This window comes from Ostrinia nubilalis, chromosome Z (assembly GCF_963855985.1).
Source record: "Ostrinia nubilalis chromosome Z, ilOstNubi1.1, whole genome shotgun sequence".
Lineage (NCBI taxonomy): Eukaryota > Metazoa > Arthropoda > Insecta > Lepidoptera > Crambidae > Ostrinia > Ostrinia nubilalis.
Window position 1 is genome coordinate 4679472 of NC_087119.1, and position 23674 is coordinate 4703145.

Sequence of the window (23674 nt, forward strand, 5' to 3'; positions counted from 1 at the left end):
TTTATAATAGCAAAATTACATTCTGAACGTATCCTGTTTGACACTTATAATATTTGACAATATTGCGCAGAATGGCGGAGGAAATGCTACATAATTTATTTATTAATATCAGTATAGATGTATTTTTTGTATTGCACTAATTAGAACTGAACTAGCCTTCCACGGATCTCGGATCGGCCCTTCACCGTTAGGCTAATGCCGCTTTTGACTCGCATTCACGTGCAGTGCGTCAATATACTCGTACTGTCTGGTCTTTGTAGTAGCAATGAGGTTGAATTTCATGGGCTGTTGTATGTACCTGAGAGCGGTCTATGTTTCACTCGATAGCTGCGAGCGGCATGCGCTGAAATGATGACGACGATCTTGGTTTGATAAATGGTAGTGTGGGTGTACCTGAGAGCGTGTCCTGGTCTATGTCTCGCTCGATAGCTACGAGCGGCATGCGCTGAAATGATGACGACGATCTTGGGTTTGATAAATGGTAGTGTGACCCGTACCTGAGAGCGTGTCCTGGTCTATGTCTCGCTCGATAGCTGCGAGCGGCTCGTGCGAGCGGCGCGCCGCGGCGGCCAGGTCGCGCGCGCCCGCTTGTCCCATGGACACGGAGCGCTGCACGCGCGGCGCCGCCTCCTTGGGACCTTCGCCGGAGCCGCTCGCCTCCTGCAACCGAATTTGTTGAGGAGCTACCGACACAAACTATAGTTTGAAGTCTAAGTCCGCCCCTGATAGTCAAGACTCAAGTCACTTTGGAACAACGGTCTCCGGATCTTGCACGCGTCAGTCGCATGTTATCCTTGACTGCCCTTTATACAGGGTGGAATTTTGTAATGCCACCTGGAGGTAAAGTACTCTTAATACTGCAGATAGAAAATTTTACTGAAAGAAAACATTCGTTTATTTTTGAAAAGAAAGAGAACTGCATTCATAGATTTTCGAAAATTTTTCGAAAATTCACTACCATACCATACAATTTTCTGTACATAATTAAAATAATTTAAGATTTTATGGATTTCCTTTCATTTGATTTATCAAGTTTGTTAGAGAGATTTCATCCTTATACTTGACCCTAACGATCGATGCAATAAAAATACAGGGTGTAATTTTTAACATATTTTAGTTGGTTCGATTCCCGGGTGTGGCAAGCAATTTTTTGGAAATCTTTGAATGCAGTTCTATTTCTTTTCAAAAATAAAGGAATGTTTTCTTTGAGAAAATTTTTCTATCTACAATATTAAGAGTAGTTTTCCTCCAGGTGGCATTAGAAAATTCCAGCCTGTATAATGTTTGCAATGGATGATGCAATTTCGCCGCTGTAGGAAGCTAATTTTCGGAATGTCACGCCAGGAGGCGTGTAATTTATGCTGAAAGTAACACAAATGACGAGAATGTGTCCGCTCGACAGTGGCACGGACGACAAAGGTATATTAAACACACAATGGACTTATGATAGTAATAAATTCAAAATAAAATAGTCCTGATAGGTTATCCATAGTTAACTGAAATATATTTTGTGAGCTATCAAAGGGGGCTTTTACGTCATCAGGTCTGTCTTAGCTGGTTATTGCTGTCAACTCAAGCCCGGTCGCCGAGCACGTAGAATTTCGTCCAATGACCCCAAGCTACCCATCTTCATTGCTCGCGCGTAACTATATTGCTGTCATTGGACGAAATTCTACGCGCTCGGCGACCGGACTATATTCAATTGTTAGAAGTAGCTAAAATAGTCCTGACTTCCAAGACCCTGAAAAGAGGTACATCACTTACGGCATGCGCAGCTGACGGCGGCGGGCGCCCCAGCGAGTGGTAGCGCGCGGTCTCTGCGGCGAGGGCGGCCTTGGGCGCCAGCCCTAGGGCGGGCAGGCACTGGAAGGGCGGCGCCGGCTGCCACACGCTGCCCGGCGGCGTGGGCGGACTGCGCACCTGCCCCTCGTGGATCGGCGACATGCGGCTCAGCGATTCTATGACAAGATGCGACTGTTCATAACTCGATCAATGCTGAGCTTGGAGCAGATTTTGTGATAGGTCTTTTTAATATGCAGACAGATTATTCTGATATTCATGGGCGTACCGAGGAGTAACACTTACGTGATTCGTTTTTGTCTACGTGAACAGGCACTTACAGGGCAAATTATGTACCATCCTAGACTGCATCGCACTTAACACCAGGTGCGATTGCGGTCAAATACATGCCTTGTCATGCATAAAAAAAGTATGAGGGACCATTCTTAAAAATCTGATCCAACCCCTTAAATGTTTATAATAACATCATTAATGTTAAAGAAAAGCATGTCAAATATTAACATTTACGAGAAAATAACCCCTACATGCACTTACCTGAATTGGTCAGTGGAGCCAGGTCGAGCAAGAACATTGCGTTCTCCCTGATGACCTGGTGGTCTATCTCGGAGGACATGACGCGTTCGTAGCTCAGTTCCGAGATCGACTTGGTCTTTGGTTGCTTCACGGACGAAGCGGCTTTGAGAGCTTTCTCGCGGCACCTCTCGCAGAATGTGTACCACAGTTGGCACGCTATTTAAAAAAAAGATATTGTAAAAAGTATTATGAGAGAATCCGTAACAGTATTAAAGTCACCAGGTACAGCGAAAGTTAAAGTGGAATGTAGGATGAAAGGATGATCTTATTGGCTGTAGATCCTTTGAATCAATGAAAGTGAATTCAGGTAACTTTCAATTTGTTGCTCTCGTAAGGTACAGGGCTGTATTAGACACTGACAGAAATAAACAGGTTTTTAACACGCTTTTATTAGATCGTCGTGTATGTAACTAACTATGTGATGGAATCTAAGAATCTGAGTTACAGATTTCTTGTATCATCATGAAACTTGGCAATTATATGTAAATTAGATGACAATACAATATAATGGTACTACGAGCTGGTCTGATGATGGGACCGGAAGGTGATCATAGGAACTCCTAAATGAAACGGCGGAATCGCATCGAGTTTGGGTTCATTGGTTTTGTCTTTTCGAGCACTTTATTGCTAGACGATGTCCAAGGTCCTGATGATGGAGTCGGGAGGTGACCAAAGGGTGTTTTTAGTTTTTTAAACTATTAATTTCATCATCATCATCATTTCAGTCATAGGACGTCCACTGCTGAACATGGGCCTCTCCCAATGATTTCCACAATGGCCGGTTGGTGGTAGCCTGCATCCAGCGCCTTCCTGCTATCTTTATAAGGTCTTTGTGGGTGGACGTCCTACGCTGCGCTTTCCGGTACGCGGCTTCTATTAATTTATTTCATTGGAATTGAAACCTTATTACAGCGGGATACGGGTCGTACCTTGCGCCAGCTGTCCGCACACGGAGGCGACGACGTCCTGCGGCGTGTCGCAGCGGCGGTAGGTGCCGGAGCGGTCGTAGCCGCGCACGGACGCCGCGCGGCAGCCCGGGTGCGCGTGCCGCATGTGCGAATTGAAACCTTATTACAGTGGGATACGGGTGGTACCTTGCGCCAGCTGTCCGCACACGGAGGCGACGACGTCCTGCGGCTTGTCGCAGCGGCGGTAGGTGCCGGAGCGGTCGTAGCCGCGCACGGACGCCGCGCGGCAGCCCGGGTGCGCGTGCCGCATGTGCGAATTGAAACCTTATTACAGTGGGATACGGGTGGTACCTTGCGCCAGCTGTCCGCACACGGAGGCCACGACGTCCTGCGGCGTGTCGCAGCGGCGGTAGGTGCCGGAGCGGTCGTAGCCGCGCACGGACGCCGCGCGGCAGCCCGGGTGCGCGTGCCGCATGTGCGAATTGAAACCTTATTACAGTGGGATACGGGTGGTACCTTGCGCCAGCTGTCCGCACACGGAGGCGACGACGTCCTGCGGCGTGTCGCAGCGGCGGTAGGTGCCGGAGCGGTCGTAGCCGCGCACGGACGCCGCGCGGCAGCCCGGGTGCGCGTGCCGCATATGCGCCGCCAGCGGGGGCGGCACTCCTGCGCCGCCGCACAGCTCGCAGCTTACTGTAGACAGAGTAAATACAAATGAGTAGGTCATCTTCATAGAAACGCACGGTTTGTATGTGAGCGCGCGCCAATACGTATGCGGCGCGCACGCACACACTGACAAAATTCGGCGCAACACCCCGCTAATCCACGCTAAATTTTGTCAGTGTGTGCGTGCGCGCCGCATACGTATTGGCGCGCTCTCACATACAAACCGCGCTCGGGCGTTTCTATGAAGATGACCTACTCATTTGTATTTATTCTACTGTAGAACAACACCAGGTTGTCGGACTGACTGTACCACTGACGAAAATATTGTGCAAATGCGGGTAGGTGAAGAAAATTAATCGCGCCGGAGCAGGCGAAGCTGCATCTCTTCAGTCTGCCCGCGATCATGACTCGTGCAACCGAGTTGAAACGTAAATAGATAAGCTATCTTATTTACCGTTATAAAAGTTTTGTTGTAAAATCCCGTGATGTGATAATAACACCAGGTTGTTGACAAATTCATTTTTATGACAGTAGTTTTACGATTTAATGCTGAGCGGGCGCTTTTTTGGCACAAAAATATGCGTACAATGTTTTAAGTCCCTCTGTTTTTTTGTATTTTCTTCTTATATCAAATCAAGTTTTTTTTTCCTTATTTACTTTTCGAGATCTAAAGATTTTAATATAGCTCCCAAATAATAGTATACTACAGCATAGATTGCATCAGTGGATACGACTTTTGCAGCGCAATGATCGCCACCGTGCATGCTATTGCGGATACAATGCGAACTCCTTGAATTGTATAAAGCTTATGACAAAAACACAGTCAATATGACGTTCGGTACATAATGGCATAGAATTTTGCCTCAATTGTTCTCTCCTAGGTGTCAGCCCTACACCGTACACCGGTAGGTGCGACCGAATTGCTGCTGAGGCGGTGAAATTCATGCCGCGATCCTCTATTATCCCGCTAATAACGACATACCCCGGTTATAATAATAAATCACACATAACTTGCAGCCTCCAACGGCTTGATTGATACTTACTCGAATACGGAGTCTTAGTAATCGACCGCCACACTTTCTTCTGTCGAACCTTGATTATAGGTCGTGGATCATCGTCTTCTTTATCAAAGTTGTCTTTTATTATCCTAGAAAAGAAACGAGTTCACGATTAGTATTAAATATCAGACATTTTGTCAATTTCTAAAAGTTACGGGACTATTCCCACCTCTCGTTCCCACCACTGCAACTCCTGTGTAGCCAGGATCTACAGCTTGACCGCCATAAAAAACCCAACCAATGAAGGTCAAGTTTGTCCCGGGGGAAAGTTAAACTGTCATTGGACCCGCAACGAAATTAATCAGAAGAACATAGGAGGAGTTCGAAATTAAGGTTCGACTTCCCTGCATTGCAAAGCGGATGACAGGTGACAAACAAAGGTTTAAAACCTTTAAGGCCCAGTTTTTTGATTCATAGTTAAAATAACTAATTGTTAAATTTTGCTACTAATGGTTAAATATTAACAAAATGTAAACAAATAGTTTAAAAATGTACTAAAAGTCAAGCTAACAATTGTTCGAAAAACATTTTTTTCTGATATTTAACCACTTGTCATTTGACATCTGTCAAATTTGACCATTGGTTATTTTAACTACGAATCAAAAAACCGGGCCTAAGAAAAAGATTATGCACCACGGACAATAAATTAAATTAAGGGGGCCTATCTTATGAGCAATTAGCAACTACCTGCCAATAATATTTTTCACAAAATCGCTTAAAAGCACGGAAATTTTTCCTTGTCGCGACAAGATCGGTGTAATAAATTGCGGAAACAGATGTATGTTGTATTGAATTAAGCATTATATCACGTTCATGTTTCCAAAGATCTAAAAGTTAGGGTGTAGTGACTTACTTTTCAGTTGCAACTCTAAGTTGCTTGGCGTCATAGAGTGCATCCCACAACGCGACCAGAGCGCGCAGAGCAGGGGGCAATACATTTACAACCGAGGACGTTGATGCTGAAAAATTATACATAATTGAGTCGTATTATTCACCGAGAAACTTTAAATGATTGAATAAGGAATTGTAGAGAAGCCTTGGGCAGACCAAACGCAGGGCAGTAGCAGCGCAGTTTGAATGCGGGCCCGCGCAAGTTGTAAAACAAGAAACTCTTTGAAGTATGTCACACCAAATTTGAACGCGGGCCCGCGCTCCTACCGCGCTGCCCTGCAACTGCCGAAATACAAAAAGGCGGCGCGGGTGCGGGACAGAAGTGGCGCGAATGCGGGCCCGCGCTGTTGCATTACTATGGCGGCCATATTAGCATGACACACCGGACGCAGGGCAGTAGCAGCGCGTTGAAAGCGGTTTTCGAATATTTAAATTTTTGACAACCGCCCGCGTTGCAACTGCTTTGAAACTGCGCTGCTTTCAGTGTGCCTCAGCCGCGCTGCAACTGACCCGCACTGCTTCTGACCCGCGTTTGGTCTGTGGGAGCCTTTAAATGACAAACCTTCCCCGGCGTCTTCCTCGTTGATGGGCGTGTCAATGTCAGACTTGCGAGCGCGGCTGGAGCTCGCTTCCTCGCCCGAACGCGTTAACGTCTCGAGGGTGGCCGGCGGCATGCTGAGATATTGACCAGCTGAAATATAAAATTCTTGTTAATTAAGCTGGCAAACGAGACAAACCGGTTGTGTGCTGTGAACAAAACCAATTAAGGTTAAAAGCGCGAGTACTTAGCATGGATATGGCTTCATTGGATAGATTATGAATTATTAATAGATGTGTACACACGCATTTCTCTTAGCTTCGCTTCGATTAAACTCCGTCTCCTCTCCAGACTTCCGACTGTAGTCGATTTTTGCGCTCAAGTCAAAGGGCCTGAAGCGTTCGAAACAAAGTTTGAACACGAAGTGTCTGGCTACACCAGTCGGCTAACTTCGTCGAAGCACCATTTGAGTAGAGTAGCTAAGGAATTAGATAAAAAATAGGCACTAACCAGCGTTGGAAACTTCAACGGAGTGGCGCTGGTGTCGCGCGGCGTGGTCGTGCGGCGCGCGGGTGACGACGCGCGCGCCCTGCTTAGGCAGCTGCGGGTGAAACTTCAGGAACGCTGCGCACGCGATCGCGTCGTGCACTATGCCTGTTGGAATAATGGCGCATTTTCATTAGTCGATAACTCGTTCGGTATACAGCATGCGGGGACTCCCCGCATGCGAGATAACGACCAATGAAAGTTGCAAGTTGATACGCGTTCGGTACAACGCCTGGAGGATTCCCCGCATGCATTATACCGACCGTGCTATCGACCAATGAAATTCATCATTCAGATTGTCTGACGCGCCATGCCTGTTTCAATTTTTTAGTAAACTTCGCACCCAGATTGCGGGCCCTGTGGCATGCGTTCCAGAAATCTCCGGCACGCCGCATGCGGACCCTATCGACTAGTGAAATTGCGCCATAAGGTTTAATGGTTTAATTCAGCATCATTTTAGAACACCCATGCCACCCATAACCGATATGACATATCAAGACCACTCCTTAAAATATAAAGCAGCCTGCAAATTGTCTGTATCATTACACGTACCCTCATGCCACAGCAAAGCGGCGAAGATGGCACGCAGACACTCGGCCTGCGCAGGGCTAAGCGCGTGCTTGCGCGGCGGCGGCGCTGAGCGCGCTGGCAGCGGCGGCGGCGACGACGCTCGCTTTAGTCGCCGAGCCGACAACCGCTCGCGAACCGCCGCGCGCGGACTTAAGCGCCCGTCCTGCGCAACACAAGCATGTCAACACACATGCAATGCCTGCACAATCGTAGCTACGCGCCACTTGCGGTTTTAAACGAGCTGACACACAATCACGTTAGGATATTCGAAAGATTTTTTGTGACATGTAACATTTTTTATCCGGCTCGAAGGACCAATTCTGTCCTGAACGATTTGTGTGCAAATGGAGATATTTCTTTGTCACAAAACGTAAACGTGAACAAATTCTGAGACTTGTAGTTTTACAGTATCAGCTTGATTAAAACAAACTACAAGCATTTGGTGGTGTAGTATGAGTGAGTATTTTTAGGTTTGAAATGTGTAATGTGCACCGCGATGATTGATTAATAGAATAATTGTTATCAAGCAAAATTATTAACTTGATGTCGAACTCCTTTAAGATTAATGTGTTTTTGAAAACTATGTGAATTTACTGAAATCGATATGATGGCTCAACTGGTTTTGCAACGAAGAAGCACTAATATCTATTTTTGTTTTCTAAGTTATCAAATGCTAAGTTGAAGACTAAATATATTATACAAAAGATGGTATTGTGCCTAGGAAGCAATTTAATAATCATCTCTAAAATGGATTATGATTATTATTATTTCTATTATTTATTATTTCAGTTTTTAAATTAACTGTGTAATAAAAGTGTCAAGTGTAGTATGCCGAATTGCCGATAAAGGACAGTTGAAATCATTGATGTCACTTAAGCCTAGCTTACCGTTTGCAGCAGCATGACAGTGGCCGGTGACGTGCGATGACTCTGTGAAGCGTCTTATACCTCCGCTACACTACTCGCGAAGTTGGTCGAGGTTAATCGAAGTAAGATAATGTGGACACGCATCTCTTCGAGCAACCTTCGACCAACTTCCGATTGTTGAGCCCGAGTCAAAGGGTTAGGGCGTTCCGCAGTTTGAACACGAAGCGTTTGACTTCACTACTCGGCTAAGTTCAGTAGTTCGCCGAAGCGAGTGGTATAGCGGAGGCGTTAGTGCTTGTTCACGTTGACTCGCGGGCGCGGTGGCGGGCGCGGTGACGAAATATCAAACATATGTAGTGATTCCAAGTGTTCACGTACGAAACGCAGGTGCGGTCTAACTAGCGGGCAAGCTAGCGACTGGTGCGCGCGGAGCGCTCGCGGTAATTTCAACGCGTGAAGATGTTTGTGTGTGTTTATGTCAAACAAGCGGCGGCGCGCGCGTTTCACTCACGACGTCAGGTAAGTTCAACCAGTTTGAACTTGTCGCTAGAAACGATAGTACGTCACACTCGCGCGAACGCCTGGTGGTTAATGTGAACACGAGCTCGCAACGTTTCCCGCGCCCGCACCCGCACCCGCACCCGCGCGTACCTACGTGAACAAGCACTTACCTTGTTCCCGGCGAGGTACAAATGTACTGCGCTGGGCGCGTCGTCGAGCGAGAGCGCGCTCTCGGGCGAGGTCTGAGTGCCGGCCTGCGCGAGGCGCGCTCCAACGGCCTCGTGCTCCTCCGGCTCTAGCTCCGTCTGCAAGCACAGCTACTTACTTATGTCCGTAATAGGGAGGTCCGTAGCTACAACGTGAGCCGGAGCTGGCAGGGATCCGGTCTAAGTCCCTGCTATCAGAATGTGTTGACGCTATCTAGCAAACCATTTACGGTAAAATAATGAGAAACATCCCACAGCGGCCCGGCGCCGCGCCCTCTGCCACCCCCCACAAACAAAAACGGACACACGGGGCACGATTCAGCAGCAAATCATAACATTCAAATAGAGTAGTCTTGCGGAAAACATTTATTTACTGCCAAAATAAAATTTTAAATATCTGAATTTTGAAATAAACACTGCCGATTGGTTTCTACATAATAACGCTCGAAGTATACAACGATAGTTAGCTTAGATATCAGCACATAAATCAATAATAAGGACAAGTAGCTTGAACTAATAGATTTGGGTTCATTCAGAATTTGCAGTTCTCAAATTAGCAAATAAAAATATCATTCATTGGGGTTACGAAAAAAGTGTCATTCCAGGATTACTCCATTGGACAACATTCAGTGCGAGGGTAGCAAGCGAGGGACTTGCCTCGACGATGGTGGTGTCGCGCACGTTGTCGCTGGAGCGCGTCTTCATCGGCGACCAGTACTCGTCTGCGTTGCCGTTCGACCGTCGGATTCGTCTGAAATTCACATCAATTACACTATTTATCTTAATTTTACTACTTCTCGTTAGTCTCTAAGAAATTACAGATAGCCACACACATATTCATAAAGAAGTAATGTGTGATAGAATACGGCCAAACCCACTTTACATTTGAATTATGCATTGCAGGCAATAAGTGTTATATAAAACTCCCCAGATTACAAAATAACTAATACAAACCTCGGGGTCGGCATTGATGTGGATTCATTGCGCATAACTCGAGCACGCTTTGAGGGCTCGAATGCGTACACAAAAGGCATGGTAGCTGTTTCGCCCTGAAATGTAAATGCTTGGTTATTCTCATATTCATTCACAATAAATGATGACTGACATCGAGATTTTTGTTTCATTTACCTCATTCACCAGATCAGTTTGACTGCTAGAAGGAGGACATCGTCGATCAATGCGTTGGATTTCTAGGAAAAAGATTAATCAGTGATAAATCTATCTTTTGAGCCAGATAAAGACAGTAATAGAATAAATATACGATTAATTACCTGCTCCGGGAACGTCAAGGTCTTCCGGTTCTTCCTGCGGCCACTGCACCTCGCCTTGCGTCTCCCAGTACCCGCTCCATACACCCATATACTCCGACTACAATATAACAACCAGAGATAAATCTCTTGACATTTTTCATGACATTTTTGTAAACGACGCGACGCTACCAAGAACACGTCCATAAAAAATATCAAGAACTCCGGAGATCTATAACAAAACAAGCGTAAAAAGTTTGTCTGCATTTGATAATGTAAAAAAGCGATACAATTCCAAGACCTAAGAAATGTATTCAGCCATGCAAGGCTAAAAAGTTCACTGTACATCAATATTTTAGAACTCTGCAACATTTTTCTTTGTTGAAAATGAAAAATATATATTCTAACGTGTACTTTTGCTTTCCGAGAGTTGCCTTCGTTCACGATGAAGCGTGTAAAGTTAGAATAGAAAAAATGTACAAAGAGAAATAGGTTGTAAACTTATGAAAAAGGTATGTCAAACATTACATTAGAATGAAATGTTTGTATAAACTTGTGTTTTGTTAAAATAATATAATACCTCTGCATCTGTAAAAAACTTTAATTTTTTTATTCGGTGGACAGACGATCTAGTGAAGCTCGTAGAAGGCTCCTGACTGTGGACAGCGCAGAACCGCTCGGTTTGGAAATCTTTGGAAACCTATATGTCCAGCAAGATTTCTTTTTGTTGAAACGACAGGGTATAATGTTACTTGGGTTTTCTCTTGATAACTATCTTACCCTAGGGGGGAATATAGTGCGATCTTAGTGGAGCGAGCTTGCTCAAAAGATTCCTGTTCACTCGTGCCTTAACTCTTTAACTGGTAAAGAGAAAAATATTTTTCATTTGTTTTGAACCTTACCTCACTAAAGTTTAAAATACGGTGGCATCAATTCTGTCTCCAACAGTTAGGCCCAGAACAGACGGTGAAACGCAACTGCAACGAAACTGCAACTGCTAGTTACTTTTGAGTTGCATCTAAGTTTCTGCCATAGCGTCCGTTGAGAGACCACATATTATTATTGCGCGACCAGTTTGAAACTTTCAGTTTCAGCACAGAATAATAATAGGTAAGTACTACGTACAGAAGTTTTACTTCGCGAAGGTATTTACAAAAATGGATGCTCAATGTCATTAACAATATGGTGTAATTTAGCCTGTCTCAAGAGTCAAGCACCATTTTGTTGACAAACGTCAGTAATCGGCACTGCGCCGAAGCTATAGGCACAACTATAGGGCTGACTTCGGTAAAATGATGTGACGTGAGGTGCCAAACTGCGGAAAATGGCGGAGGAAATACATGATTTAGCATGAATTAAATTATCATGAATAATATTAACTACTTATTTACCTCTCAGTGTCTTAAGGCAACTTAAAAAAGTACATTCTGTGTTTTTATTATTATTGAGGCAGTTAAATACTGTACAGTATTTAGTACACCATTTTCTTTATTTTCTTCCATCATACACTAGAATACGCGTGCGTGAGTCAATGTTCGCTCGTATGTGAGGCCTTGTCGAATAGTATCCTATAGGTGGGCCATCGTGCGTGTTTTGTTTTTGATGTAAACTCGCGGAGATGAACAGACCTGGTTTCAGTTTCATTCATAAGAATCATCAGAAAGTTGCAGTTTCGTTGCAGTTGCGTTTCACCGTCTGTTCTGGGCCTTACAAGCTGAAAGGCGTGCGACTGATAGTCCACTGACCTGCGGCGAGGAATAAGGCTCGACGGGCACGAGCAGCACGCGGTCGATGTGCCGGTTGTGCTGCAGGCACCACGCCACCGCGGCACCCGTGTCCGTGTAGGTGCGCACGGACTCTTCGCTCAGCCGCACCCACGTGCCGTCCTTGTTGGTCACCTGGAGACAAGGCGGTGTCAATGGAAAACTCTCGCAAATGTACAAATTAACAATCCATTTAATCTTACACAAATTACACGACAATACTGATGACCCGAGCGACATCTCGCTCGCAACTGAGACAACAAACACATTGTCTGTCGCCATGTGTGTGTACACCTACAACGAGTAAAGCTGTCGTCTTCGTGAAATGAAAGAACTGTGATAAATTATTTTCCAGGTATCACACAAATTACCGGGCTTGGAGCCCGCTTATTTTGCAAGCTCCAAAAGCATAAGGTCACCTTAACTTCGAACTCCTTCTATGTTCTTCTGATTAATTTCATTGCCGTTCCAATGACAGTTTAACTTTCCCCCGGGACAAACTTGACCTTCACTGGTTGGATTTTTATTGGCGGTCAAGCTGTAGATCCTGGCTACACAGGAGTTGCAGTGGTGGGAAAGAGGGGTGGGAATAGTCCCGTAAGCATAAGGTCACTACGTTTTTCCAGACGTCGGCGACACACATTTCATGTAAATGAAACACGCGCCGTGGACGCGATATTATCGCAACCAATGTAACTATAGTTTAGCAAAGCAATCTAATTTAGCAGCGTAACAAACGCACGTCGACGGCGCCTGAAAAAAGAATGTGGTGCAAAAACGCATACACACCTCCTCGACGTAGGCAACAGTGCCACCAGGCGGCACGCTGCCCACCTCCTCGGCCTGCAGGCTGGGGCTGGCGCGCACGCGCAGCCCGGCAGTGTAGCGCGCGATGAAGCGCCGCGTCTTGGCCGGCGGGAACGCCGCGCCGTCCGCCTGCACGCCGCGCTCCTCGCACTCCTCCGTCGGGTCGTCGCCCATCTCGATGGTCACCTCCTACACCAAACAATTGAGGTCACACACATGATGTGATGTGACCACACAGCGCTGTCAGTGTCACAGATCGCAGACGTGTCACTGAACTTAGTACTGACAAGTGCGAATTGAATCACTGACGCAACATTGTAACACTGACAATGAACTGAGCGAATATGTTGACGGAATTTTGCCGATATGTGTGAATCGATTTCTGATGTCGATTGAACCTTCGCCTTCATAAATTATAAATAACTTCGCTTCATATTATCAATTTACTTGAATAATGGAGGGAGAGAAGCTTTTATGCAAAGGCAACGTTAAATATGTCTTGTCTATTTTCGTACCAGTACAAGAAATATGCATGTGGTTTACAATTTCTATGTAACAGTCCTGCCTCCCGTACCATGCAATGTTCCAGGTTGGGCTCAAATGCAGCAGCAAGAGCGCGACTCAAACAATAATCGTAGATGAGGATGTTCCATGCGTGAAGCAGAAGGCATATTCGGACGCAAGCTACCTCACAAGCTACCTTTTTGATTTTTATCATAATTTCCGATTCCGAGGGTACACGGAGGGTACGAGGTTTCCGAGGGTGAACAGATGCAAACAACCGAGGGAACCGAGAAGCTCGTTATAGAACGTTATAGTTAATAGCAACTTATTAATTACCTTAACTAAAGTCTGTTCGCCGAGAGTTGATAAATATTATGAAATGTCTTGCAATAGCGACTGTCGCTTAATTATCGCATTCTGTATGGCGGGCGTCGTTTGTCACAACGCGCACTGAGTACCATGGTATGAGCCACGCAGATGTCGTCAAGCGCCCCGGCCGGCGGGCCGCAATGTGTGAAACGGAATAGATTTATTTTACATAAGACCGAAATTAATGGTATGACAGTGGGTAGGGCTTTGCCCAACATTGGGATACACTATAAGCCACTTCATAATAATGAAATACTTTTTATCCAACACATGGACGCCACGTGTTTGATCCGAATCCCCACCATCCATCTAACCGGAATCATTCCCGTAAATTTAAAAGAGATAATAATGATAATCTACCAACTTTTTCATTATATGGACAAAAATAATTAGCTGGCCGCAATTTATAATGAGTTTAGAACCTCTGATATTTAATTTTTTTTATCAACTCTCGGCGAACAGACTTTATACATATATTTAAATTATTGAATTAATTTTTATGTCCGGCAATGTAAACACCACAGTCATGTATGCACAGGTTTCCTCACTCATAACTGCTCGGCGAAAACCGCAGTAAACTTCTAATGCCAATTAGTCATTCATAAACTTTCACGGTCTTATTCATAATCATTTTTCACATTTTATCAAATGCTTATTAGAGGTTTATAAAACGTTTGATAAAAATTGTTATTCATAATCGTCATTTAGCGCTAAAATCCTCTTATAACTGTGTGATAAGTTATCGAGAGCTCGGGCCTTGTTTAAAGCTCTAATAAACCTATTTTAACCTAACTTTTATAAATGTCATTTCATATGAATGTCACTTCGTTGGTTTATTTATTCAAAATATCCTTGCTGTGATCCTTGCTTGTGAAAATGAATGCTATAAATGCAATTGTGCATTTAGCCAATAATGCCGACCCAGCGCGACGTAGAAAGCTCTACCGCCAACGAAGCAACCCATTCGATTTGCGGGACCTAAATTTTAAAATAAAATATAGGTTCAATAAGGACACAGTGCGCACCATCATAGATTTGGTGGAAGATGATCTGGTTCAGAGCGCTAGAGGTGGTGGCACGTGTCCTGAACTGCAAGTTTTAGTGGCCATAAGATGTTGGGGACGTCGTGAGGTAAGCACAAAAAAGTGTTTTATTTTATCCCTTTGTCGTGGCTGCTATAATTATTTTCATACATTTTCAGGTACAAGATGATGCTGGTGACCTCCATGGCCTAAGTCAGCCGACAGTGAGCCGGATATGCGCCAGAGTCGCGCATGCAATCGCGAATAAGGCAAATTCCTTCATCAAAATGCCTATCACTATAGGAGAGCAGGAAAGAATTAGTGCCAAATTTAGAGCAATTAAAAATTTTCCTGGGGTGATAGGAGCCATAGATTGCACCCACATTAAAATTAAAAAAACCGGAGGTGACATGGCCCAGTACTATATTAATAGAAAAGGCTATTATTCCCTGAATGTTCAGGTAAAATATATTTTGATTTTATACAGTTTACAACAGAGAAAGATTTGTTTTAATAATGTCTATAATTTTTACTTTGTATGATCTAAATTTTAGCAACATTCAACACTATATTATTGGATGGATTACCTACAGGATACTGTTTTTTTTATTTTAGGTTGTCTGTGATGCTGACCTCAAAATAATGGATATAGTGGCTAGATGGCGAGGCAGTACACATGACAGTCGAATTTTTATGGAGAGCAATATAAAACAACGATTTGAGGATAGGCAGTTTAGAGGACGCCTTATTGGCGATTCGGGCTACCCTCTTCTGCCATATCTATTTACACCTATTTTAAGGCCTAGTCGTCCAGAAGAAGAAGCATACAATAATGCTCACATCTCAACTAGGAACACTGTTGAAAGGTGTTTTGGGGTGTGGAAGCAGCGGTTCCAATGCCTACTCCATGGCTTACCAGTAAGCCTCCAAAATGGAAAAGCTGTGATCATAGCATTGGCTGTATTACATAATATAGCCATTGATATGAATGACACATTGTTAGGTAAATGTTATCAATTTGACTGTACATAAGGAATACAAATCTTTATGACAAAATGTTGACAAATTCATAATATTTTTCAGAACAACATATGGAGCAGGTCCCTGTAACTCCGCAACTTTCGACGGAGAACAGTGTTCACGACAACCGACCTTCATTGTTGAGGCGTAGGTCGCAGTTGATACTACAAAATTTTATAAATCAACATTTTTGAATGGTACTAAAATACATTTTGATAAATTCCAACGATTTACTTTTATGTAATGTCATTTGAGTTCATGAAAATGTTGTATTTTAATTTTTCAGATACTGTTCCTGGCATCTTAATGAAAATAAAAAGAATATTTGATTGAAAAATACCTGTATTTCAATTTTCAGTCCAATTTGTTACTATCACAAAAACAAAACCTGTAGTTCTCTTTAAAAAAGCAATTATTCTGCAAAAATTCAAAACAAATTACTTTATATCACTAATTTAAGTACAATTAGTTTCAACAAACTTACTTATTAAAAATCACAGTTCAATTCTTTAAAACAAAGAAATTGCTTAAGTATAAACGTTTCTATTCGGAGGTTATCAACCTTCTACATTTAAAACAAAATAACCATAATTTACACTATTATTATAAAGGCGAATGTTTGTGACTAGGCATATGTGTATTTACTTTATATCACTAATTTAAGTACAATTATTAAACTTACTTACTAAAAATCACAGTTCAATTCTTATAAACAAATAAATTGCTAAAACAGATAGATTATATAGTCTCGAATAACATATAGGCTTCTTTTTATCCTGGAAAAATGCACAGATCCTGTAGGTTACAGAAATAGTAGTCTACGCAGGCGGAGTCGTGGGCAACAGCTAGTTAATAGTAATCTCAAACTCTTATTAAGTTATGACTAGTAAACATATTCATAGCCGTCTAAATATATTGCAGAAACACAATCAAAATGCGGATTGGAACTGCATAAAATACAAATTAAAAACAAACAGAAGTAAGGGAGGAACTAACTTATTATTTAGAATCTGTTAGTACTTGAAAAACTTTAACATCAAAAGACTTATTATTCTTTATTAATGTGAGTGTAATATTTAAGTTTTTCCTGTAATAATTGATGCTCAAGATCCAAGTTTCTCCCTTTCTTCCGTTCGTTTTCCATTTGAACTTCATGCAGTTCAATCCGGCATTTTGATTCTGTTTCTGCAATTTCGGAAATCCTAACTTTGCTTAAATCAATTAAGCCTTCTTTGTTTAACAGTTTCCTTTTTTTTTTGATTGCTGGTGCTTTAAAATTAGGTTTTGCTTTATTTTCTTTTGCCTCTACTTTTTTATTTTCTTTATCTTCCAATATGCCTCTAGTAGTACAAGCATGTGTATCTTCTATTTCTTCATCAAGTACCACCAATTCATATTGGATTTCTTCATTATTTATCAATTCCTGATCTTGCGTATTTTGAGTTGATTCCTCCTCTTGAATGTTAATTAATTCACTTTTATTTGAGTCCGAGTCAAATCTGTTAACATCGACTACAAATTCATTGGGCAACCAAGATGCTATATCATCAGCCCTATCGTCAGGCACTGATAATGGTGGACCACCGCCAGTTTTAATTTGAGCCTGCCTAGCAATGGTCTTGTCTTTCTTCGCACTGATTTTTATGAGGCTCCATTGCGATTTTAACTGGGTAATGGAGCGGTTCATACCAGCGCACATTGAATTAAACCTGAAAAAGAAATGACAGGATTTTGAATTACAGGTAAAGGCAAAATTTTATATTGAAGGCAGAAATCAAAAGATGTACCAACGTTGTTTGTAAATCAGCCCAAGCCGCAACCTTCCGTTTATTCGTGTTAGTGTCTGTATTTTTATTTTCGATTGCATTTACTCTTTCTTTCACCAACTCTTTCAGCAAATACTGAAAAGCAAACACTAGGCGTCAAACATAAATAAAACCATGCTACAAAAATTAGTAGGCACTTTATCAGGCTAAAAATAAGTACTACCTTATCTTCCTCCAACCAGTTTTCTGATCGTTGCCTTTTAGGCGGTCTGTTCTCCTTCGTCATGGACATAATTAGTATCCGATGTAACTAGCCGGGTCGTCGTAAGAGCTTATTGCAGAGTACAGGGTAAGAGGTACAGAATCCAGAACATACAATCCCAAGTTTTATAAAAGTTTGATAAAACTTGGGAGTTGATCGAAAAAACCGAAAACTTTATTAAATTTTCGTGCCAAATGTCAATGTCAGTAAGTAAAACGTCACAGCTGCCAATTTTTTGTTTTTTTTTTTCTGCGATTTGTCTATGATTTTACATGGTCCATCAAGTTAAATCACCAAAAAAGCTGTTTTCGTTCATTCTTTTTGTATAGTCTGTGGAAAGAAAATATTAAACTCTGTTTTAGCTATCAAAGGTTTATAAACGATTATGAATAACGTTTTTTATCAGAGGTTTATAAGAGTGTTTTAAGCCTATCAAACGTTTTAGCTAATGTAGGTTTTAAACCTATATTAGCATTTTATTATGAATAAGACCGTCAGTCGTTAGTTATCTGACGTATACGTCAGTACAACAAATAAATGTTGCTTGTTAATGTGCCAAATATTGTCAGAATATTTTTTTGTTCGTAATAAATATTATGGGTTTAATCAACGAGTGGAAAATAAGACCCTAAGTGCTTTTAGTTCCATTAAATGTGACCGCGTGTCGGACACTAAATGGATCTATTTTGACGTGCGTAATACTTTCCTAAGCTTTTAAAATAATGGACAACATCGGTTTTCATCAGCCACATCTTACGTAAGTATTATGCGTGGCAAAATAGGCGAGTTTATGAAAAACAAACGCGGCATTTTAAATGCATAGGGTGTATTAATGTCATGAGGTTCGTAAGTAAGCCACAAAAAGTATGTTGATCTAAGAAACTTTATCTAGTTAGTCTGAAGTAACTAGGTATTTGTTTAAAAATACATAAATCAATTTTCAGAAGTCTAAGCTAAAAACTAAAACGGGGAATTGAACGATTACATTAATGTAATGGTTATACACCTAATGTTAAGTTTTGTACTCAAATCTTTCTATAGTTCATTCAACCTATGATGGTGATTTAGACAGATAAAACGTTTCGTTTTATGATTCTAACTACAGTTGCCGCGAATACTCGCTATTATTCGGTATTCGGCATTACTCGACATTTTTTTTGATATTCGTCCAATACCGAATAATAGCTAGTATTATTCGGCATTCGGCGAATAGTCGTCTAAAATAAACTTTTAGTGAACAAAAAAACTAATGAGTTCAAAATAATCATATTTTTATTATTTTCCCTAATAAAACAATACACAATATCAATTATTATTTGTAATATGTACCTGTGCCTATCATATTCATGAAATTAAATTAGTTAGGCTTTTTAATTAATATTTATAATCCAACAGAGGCAGATTGTGGTGCAAAAAAACAATTTTTTCTGCACGTTCGGGAGCAAGTCGGTTTCGTTTTTCCTCGTAAATTAAACCTGCCTCGGAAAATAGTCTTTCTGAATAAACAGAGCTTGCTGGTGTGGTTAAGTATCGTTTAGCAAGCTTACTTAATATAGGAAATCTATTCTTATTGGTACTCAAAGTCCACCATTCATATGGGTTTGTTTTTCTGTCAGCCGTTGCCAATACGATGTAGTGGGCGATTTCTTCAGCAGTGGCATTCTTGGGGTGCTCTTCAGTAGGTTGCTCTATAGATGATTCTTCAAAACATGCCCAAAATTTACTACATATATGTAGGTATGTATAACATGAAACAGATTTCTTTAACTTTATTGTTTTCTTTTCTCACAACCTTAGAAGAAATTAGAAATAATTTTAATGTTTTTATGTCGAATAGTAATGTCGAGTTATTCGACTATTCGCCAAAGTGAATGGCGATTAATCGGTATTCGACTATTCGCTATAACCACTATTCGCGGCAACTCTAATTCTAACTTTCTACGAATAAAAATATTGAGTTGTAAAAATCAATTACTTTTGTGTGTTTTCATCCTTCCAAAATATCAATCACTAATCTTTCTCAATTAACCTAAACAAGAATTTCTAATTATTTATTAGTTTATTATTTAGAAAAAATTGTGAAAAAATATTAAATGAATTGCTTCTGCGTTAGTCGGAACTTTTGCTCATAGGGATGGGACATAAACAATCGCAATAAATCAGTAATCGGCATGGTGGTCATCTTACCATCGAATCACGATTATTGTCTCAGGCAGGTCAAAGCTAAGTCAGTACGTGTGCGTTTGCCTTTGATGACGGTTTTGTTTTATGCGATTTCTCCACGTATTGTTTGTTATTGTTATTTTGATGTTTTATTGAATAAAATGCATATATCGTCAGTTGCAGGTTCACTTGGGGTAACTGACAAAATACGGTTTTTGAGTTAAATATACAGTTTTTCTTAGTTTTTTCTGCTCTTTCGAATGGTATACGTAAAAAAATTCTAGCTTTAAAAAAAATACAATTACACGGACATTTTCAGGTGTGAACTTTCAGATTTCCTTCACAATTTTGGTGTAACTGACATTGTAATAATTTTACCAGGTTGAATTGGTGTATCTGTAATAATGTAAAAATTTTGCTACAAAACTTTGCAATTACACTGATTTGCTAAGGTTTATAACATGAAATAAAATAGGAATTTAGAAAGTTTTAAGGCATATTACATTATTATTAAAGAAGTTAAAGTTAGCTCAACAAAAAAAAAATATTGAAATTGAGCAACTATCCAGCCAACTAGGCGTCACTGCGCATTGCTTACATTAACCTGTTGTTACTCTGTTACTTTTACTGTTGTAGTACTCATGACCTTAAAAGTTATTACGTTTTCTTTACAATAAGTAATTGGAAGAAAAAAAAATCTATAAAAAATTAAAAAAAAATCTCAAAAAAATTTTGACCTCTTTTTTGTCGATAAAAATAGGTCTAGTTTCATCTATTTTCATATGTACACTTTAACGTGACTCACACTGTATATGCTATATGATGGCGCGGGCATCATGGAGCCGACCAGGAGATGGAGCAGCAAGAGCGTCGGCGTGGCGGGGACTCACGTGCGGCGCGGGGTGGTCGTCCAGCGTGCAGCGGAACACGTAGGTGCCGGGCGCGCGCGGCGTCCAGGTGGCGTGGTAGGAGCCGTCGGGCGCGGCGCGGGCCTCATGGAGGAGACCAGGAGATGGAGCAGCAGGAGCGTCGGCGTGGCGGGACTCACGTGCGGCGCGGGGTGGTCGTCCAGCGTGCAGCGGAACACGTAGGTGCCGGGCGCGCGCGGCGTCCAGGTGGCGTGGTAGGAGCCGTCGGGCGCGGCGCGGGCCTCATGGAGGAGACCAGGAGATGGAGCAGCAGGAGCGTCGGCGTGGCGGGACTCACGTGCGGCGCGGGGTGGTCGTCCAGCGTGCAGCGGAACACGTAGGTGCCGGGCGCGCGCGGCGTCCAGGTGGCGTGGTAGGAGCCGTCGGGCGCGGCGCGGGCCTCATGGAGGAGACCAGGAGATGGAGCAGCAGGAGCGTCGGCGTGGCGGGACTCACGTGCGGCGCGGGGTGGTCGTCCAGCGTGCAGCGGAACACGTAGGTGCCGGGCGCGCGCGGCGTCCAGGTGGCGTGGTAGGAGCCGTCGGGCGCGGCGCGGGCCTCATGGAGGAGACCAGGAGATGGAGCAGCAGGAGCGTCGGCGTGGCGGGGACTCACGTGCGGCGCGGGGTGGTCGTCCAGCGTGCAGCGGAACACGTAGGTGCCGGGCGCGCGCGGCGTCCAGGTGGCGTGGTAGGAGCCGTCGGGCGCGGCGCGGGATCATGGAGGAGACCAGGAGATGGAGCAGCAGGAGCGTCGGCGTGGCGGGGACTCACGTGCGGCGCGGGGTGGTCGTCCAGCGTGCAGCGGAACACGTAGGTGCCGGGCGCGCGCGGCGTCCAGGTGGCGTGGTAGGAGCCGTCGGGCGCGGCGCGGGATCATGGAGGAGACCAGGAGATGGAGCAGCAGGAGCGTCGGCGTGGCGGGGACTCACGTGCGGCGCGGGGTGGTCGTCCAGCGTGCAGCGGAACACGTAGGTGCCGGGCGCGCGCGGCGTCCAGGTGGCGTGGTAGGAGCCGTCGGGCGCGGCGCGGGATCATGGAGGAGACCAGGAGATGGAGCAGCAGGAGCGTCGGCGTGGCGGGGACTCACGTGCGGCGCGGGGTGGTCGTCCAGCGTGCAGCGGAACACGTAGGTGCCGGGCGCGCGCGGCGTCCAGGTGGCGTGGTAGGAGCCGTCGGGCGCGGCGCGCACGGGCAGCCGCTCGGCGGGCACGCGCCCCGCCGCCGCCTCAGCGCGCGCGCCCCAGCCGCCGTCCGCCAGCCGCAGCTCCTCGAACGAGTAGCTCTGGTACGCCTACACGTAAACATCGAGCAAACTTACGCATGACTTCTTTTGCTTCAACTTTAACTTGTTACATGAAATGCTAATGTACAAGAGACTGTAGGATTTTTTGACAAATAAAATATAATGGTCGATCAGCTACCTGATTTTGAAAAACTTCATTATGTTACCTATTTTATTTTTTTATTAATAAATAAACTCATGGTTGTTTGAATCGCTTCAAACTTTCGTGACTTCAAGATGTCTATTTAACTACACAAAATAGAGAGGATGGTTGTTGTTCAGCTGGAAAGTCTAACGTATTTTGTCATGAACCAAATTGAATACAATTCAAGCACTTTGTCGTTAAGTATTTATCATTCTTTTTCATTACGAACTTTTATTACGTAACATACAAGCAACATCTAGATAAAAAGTACATTTATTTTACCTGATCATTGGATACGTAAAGTAAAAAATCAGATTATGTTCAGTCACAACATTTTACAGTTTTTATTCTAGTAACAAACAACCTCCACTCCGCATTTGGATTCGATGGGATTACAATTTTAAATCTCTGTTCAGCCGGATGGCCAAACTAGGTCAGACATACATCCAAAAATTTCGTTACAATTTTTTTATCTGTCACACATTCATTTACAAAGATTATGGATGAGTTTGAAAATAAAAACAATTAAGTTTACATTAACTAAAACTGCTAATTGCAAAACTAACACCTAGGTACAATCCAATATTTTCAGGAGTCAGTAAATAGACAGCATTATGAACAAAGATAAAATTGCAACATTATGAATGGTATTATGAAACGACCCTCAAAACCACTTGCAGATTCAAATTCATGCATAGATTACAGCTTCCTAAACTTGTGAAACTTTGTTTGATAGTCCGGTTTTGAGCGACGTTTCAGAATAGGAGAATATGCTCGTATCAACTACTAACTCTATTATAATCTGCAGGGGGTAAGTTAAAACAGGGTTTGTCAAACAGCAAATGCGGACGTTGAAATGCGTGCAAAGGCAAGTCGTTAGGGCTGTGCACAACACGCTGTAGCCGCATCGATGTTAATGCTACGAAAGCTCGCTACAAGCCTACTACGAACTAACGACTACCGAGAGCAAAAGTTTGGAATCTAATATTTTAATGATATGTAAAATTTCTGACTTTATGTAGCCCATATTAACTTAATAATATGCTTAAACATAGTGATGTTTAAGCATATTATTAAGTTAATATGGGCTAGTGTTTGCTTGATAGCTCATTTACCTGACACCCTGTACCTCTACATACATTCAGCTAAAAATAACAATTCAAACACCGGTTAAAAGTCATTTAATTTTACTTCTTAAGATCGGAACAAAATAAAAAAGGGTGAATCCATACTTTTGCTTACAAGTCAATGTTTTTGATGAAAAGTAATATAACCAGGTAGGCATTGGAGT

The 23674-nt window shown here is 43.0% G+C and overlaps 2 protein-coding genes across 2 annotated transcripts in view; one reads left to right on the forward strand and one right to left on the reverse strand.

The window, feature by feature from the left end:
• Positions 1-23674, reverse strand: part of LOC135087030 (E3 ubiquitin-protein ligase highwire-like) — a 69399-nt gene that overhangs the window by 35188 nt on the left and 10537 nt on the right. Inside the window, exons 4-24 of the mRNA XM_063981882.1 lie at positions 21885-22247; positions 21411-21512; positions 21253-21354; positions 21095-21196; positions 20937-21038; positions 12923-13129; positions 12116-12268; positions 10395-10491; positions 10252-10313; positions 10078-10172; positions 9709-9874; positions 9088-9222; positions 7527-7713; positions 6945-7082; positions 6459-6587; positions 5859-5964; positions 4991-5094; positions 3798-3974; positions 2335-2529; positions 1756-1958; positions 492-660 (exon numbers count right to left, since the gene is read on the reverse strand). Coding sequence (XP_063837952.1) covers positions 492-660; positions 1756-1958; positions 2335-2529; positions 3798-3974; positions 4991-5094; positions 5859-5964; positions 6459-6587; positions 6945-7082; positions 7527-7713; positions 9088-9222; positions 9709-9874; positions 10078-10172; positions 10252-10313; positions 10395-10491; positions 12116-12268; positions 12923-13129; positions 20937-21038; positions 21095-21196; positions 21253-21354; positions 21411-21512; positions 21885-22247 — 3094 coding nt within the window. The remainder of the gene's footprint in view (positions 1-491; positions 661-1755; positions 1959-2334; positions 2530-3797; positions 3975-4990; positions 5095-5858; positions 5965-6458; positions 6588-6944; positions 7083-7526; positions 7714-9087; positions 9223-9708; positions 9875-10077; positions 10173-10251; positions 10314-10394; positions 10492-12115; positions 12269-12922; positions 13130-20936; positions 21039-21094; positions 21197-21252; positions 21355-21410; positions 21513-21884; positions 22248-23674) is intronic.
• LOC135087172 (putative nuclease HARBI1) lies at positions 14459-16192 on the forward strand. The gene is made up of 5 exons (XM_063982012.1): positions 14459-14944; positions 15015-15296; positions 15451-15838; positions 15919-16052; positions 16142-16192. The coding sequence occupies exons 1-4, from the start codon at positions 14690-14692 to the stop codon at positions 16047-16049; spliced, it is 1056 nt and encodes a 351-aa protein (XP_063838082.1). The 5' UTR covers positions 14459-14689; the 3' UTR covers positions 16050-16052; positions 16142-16192.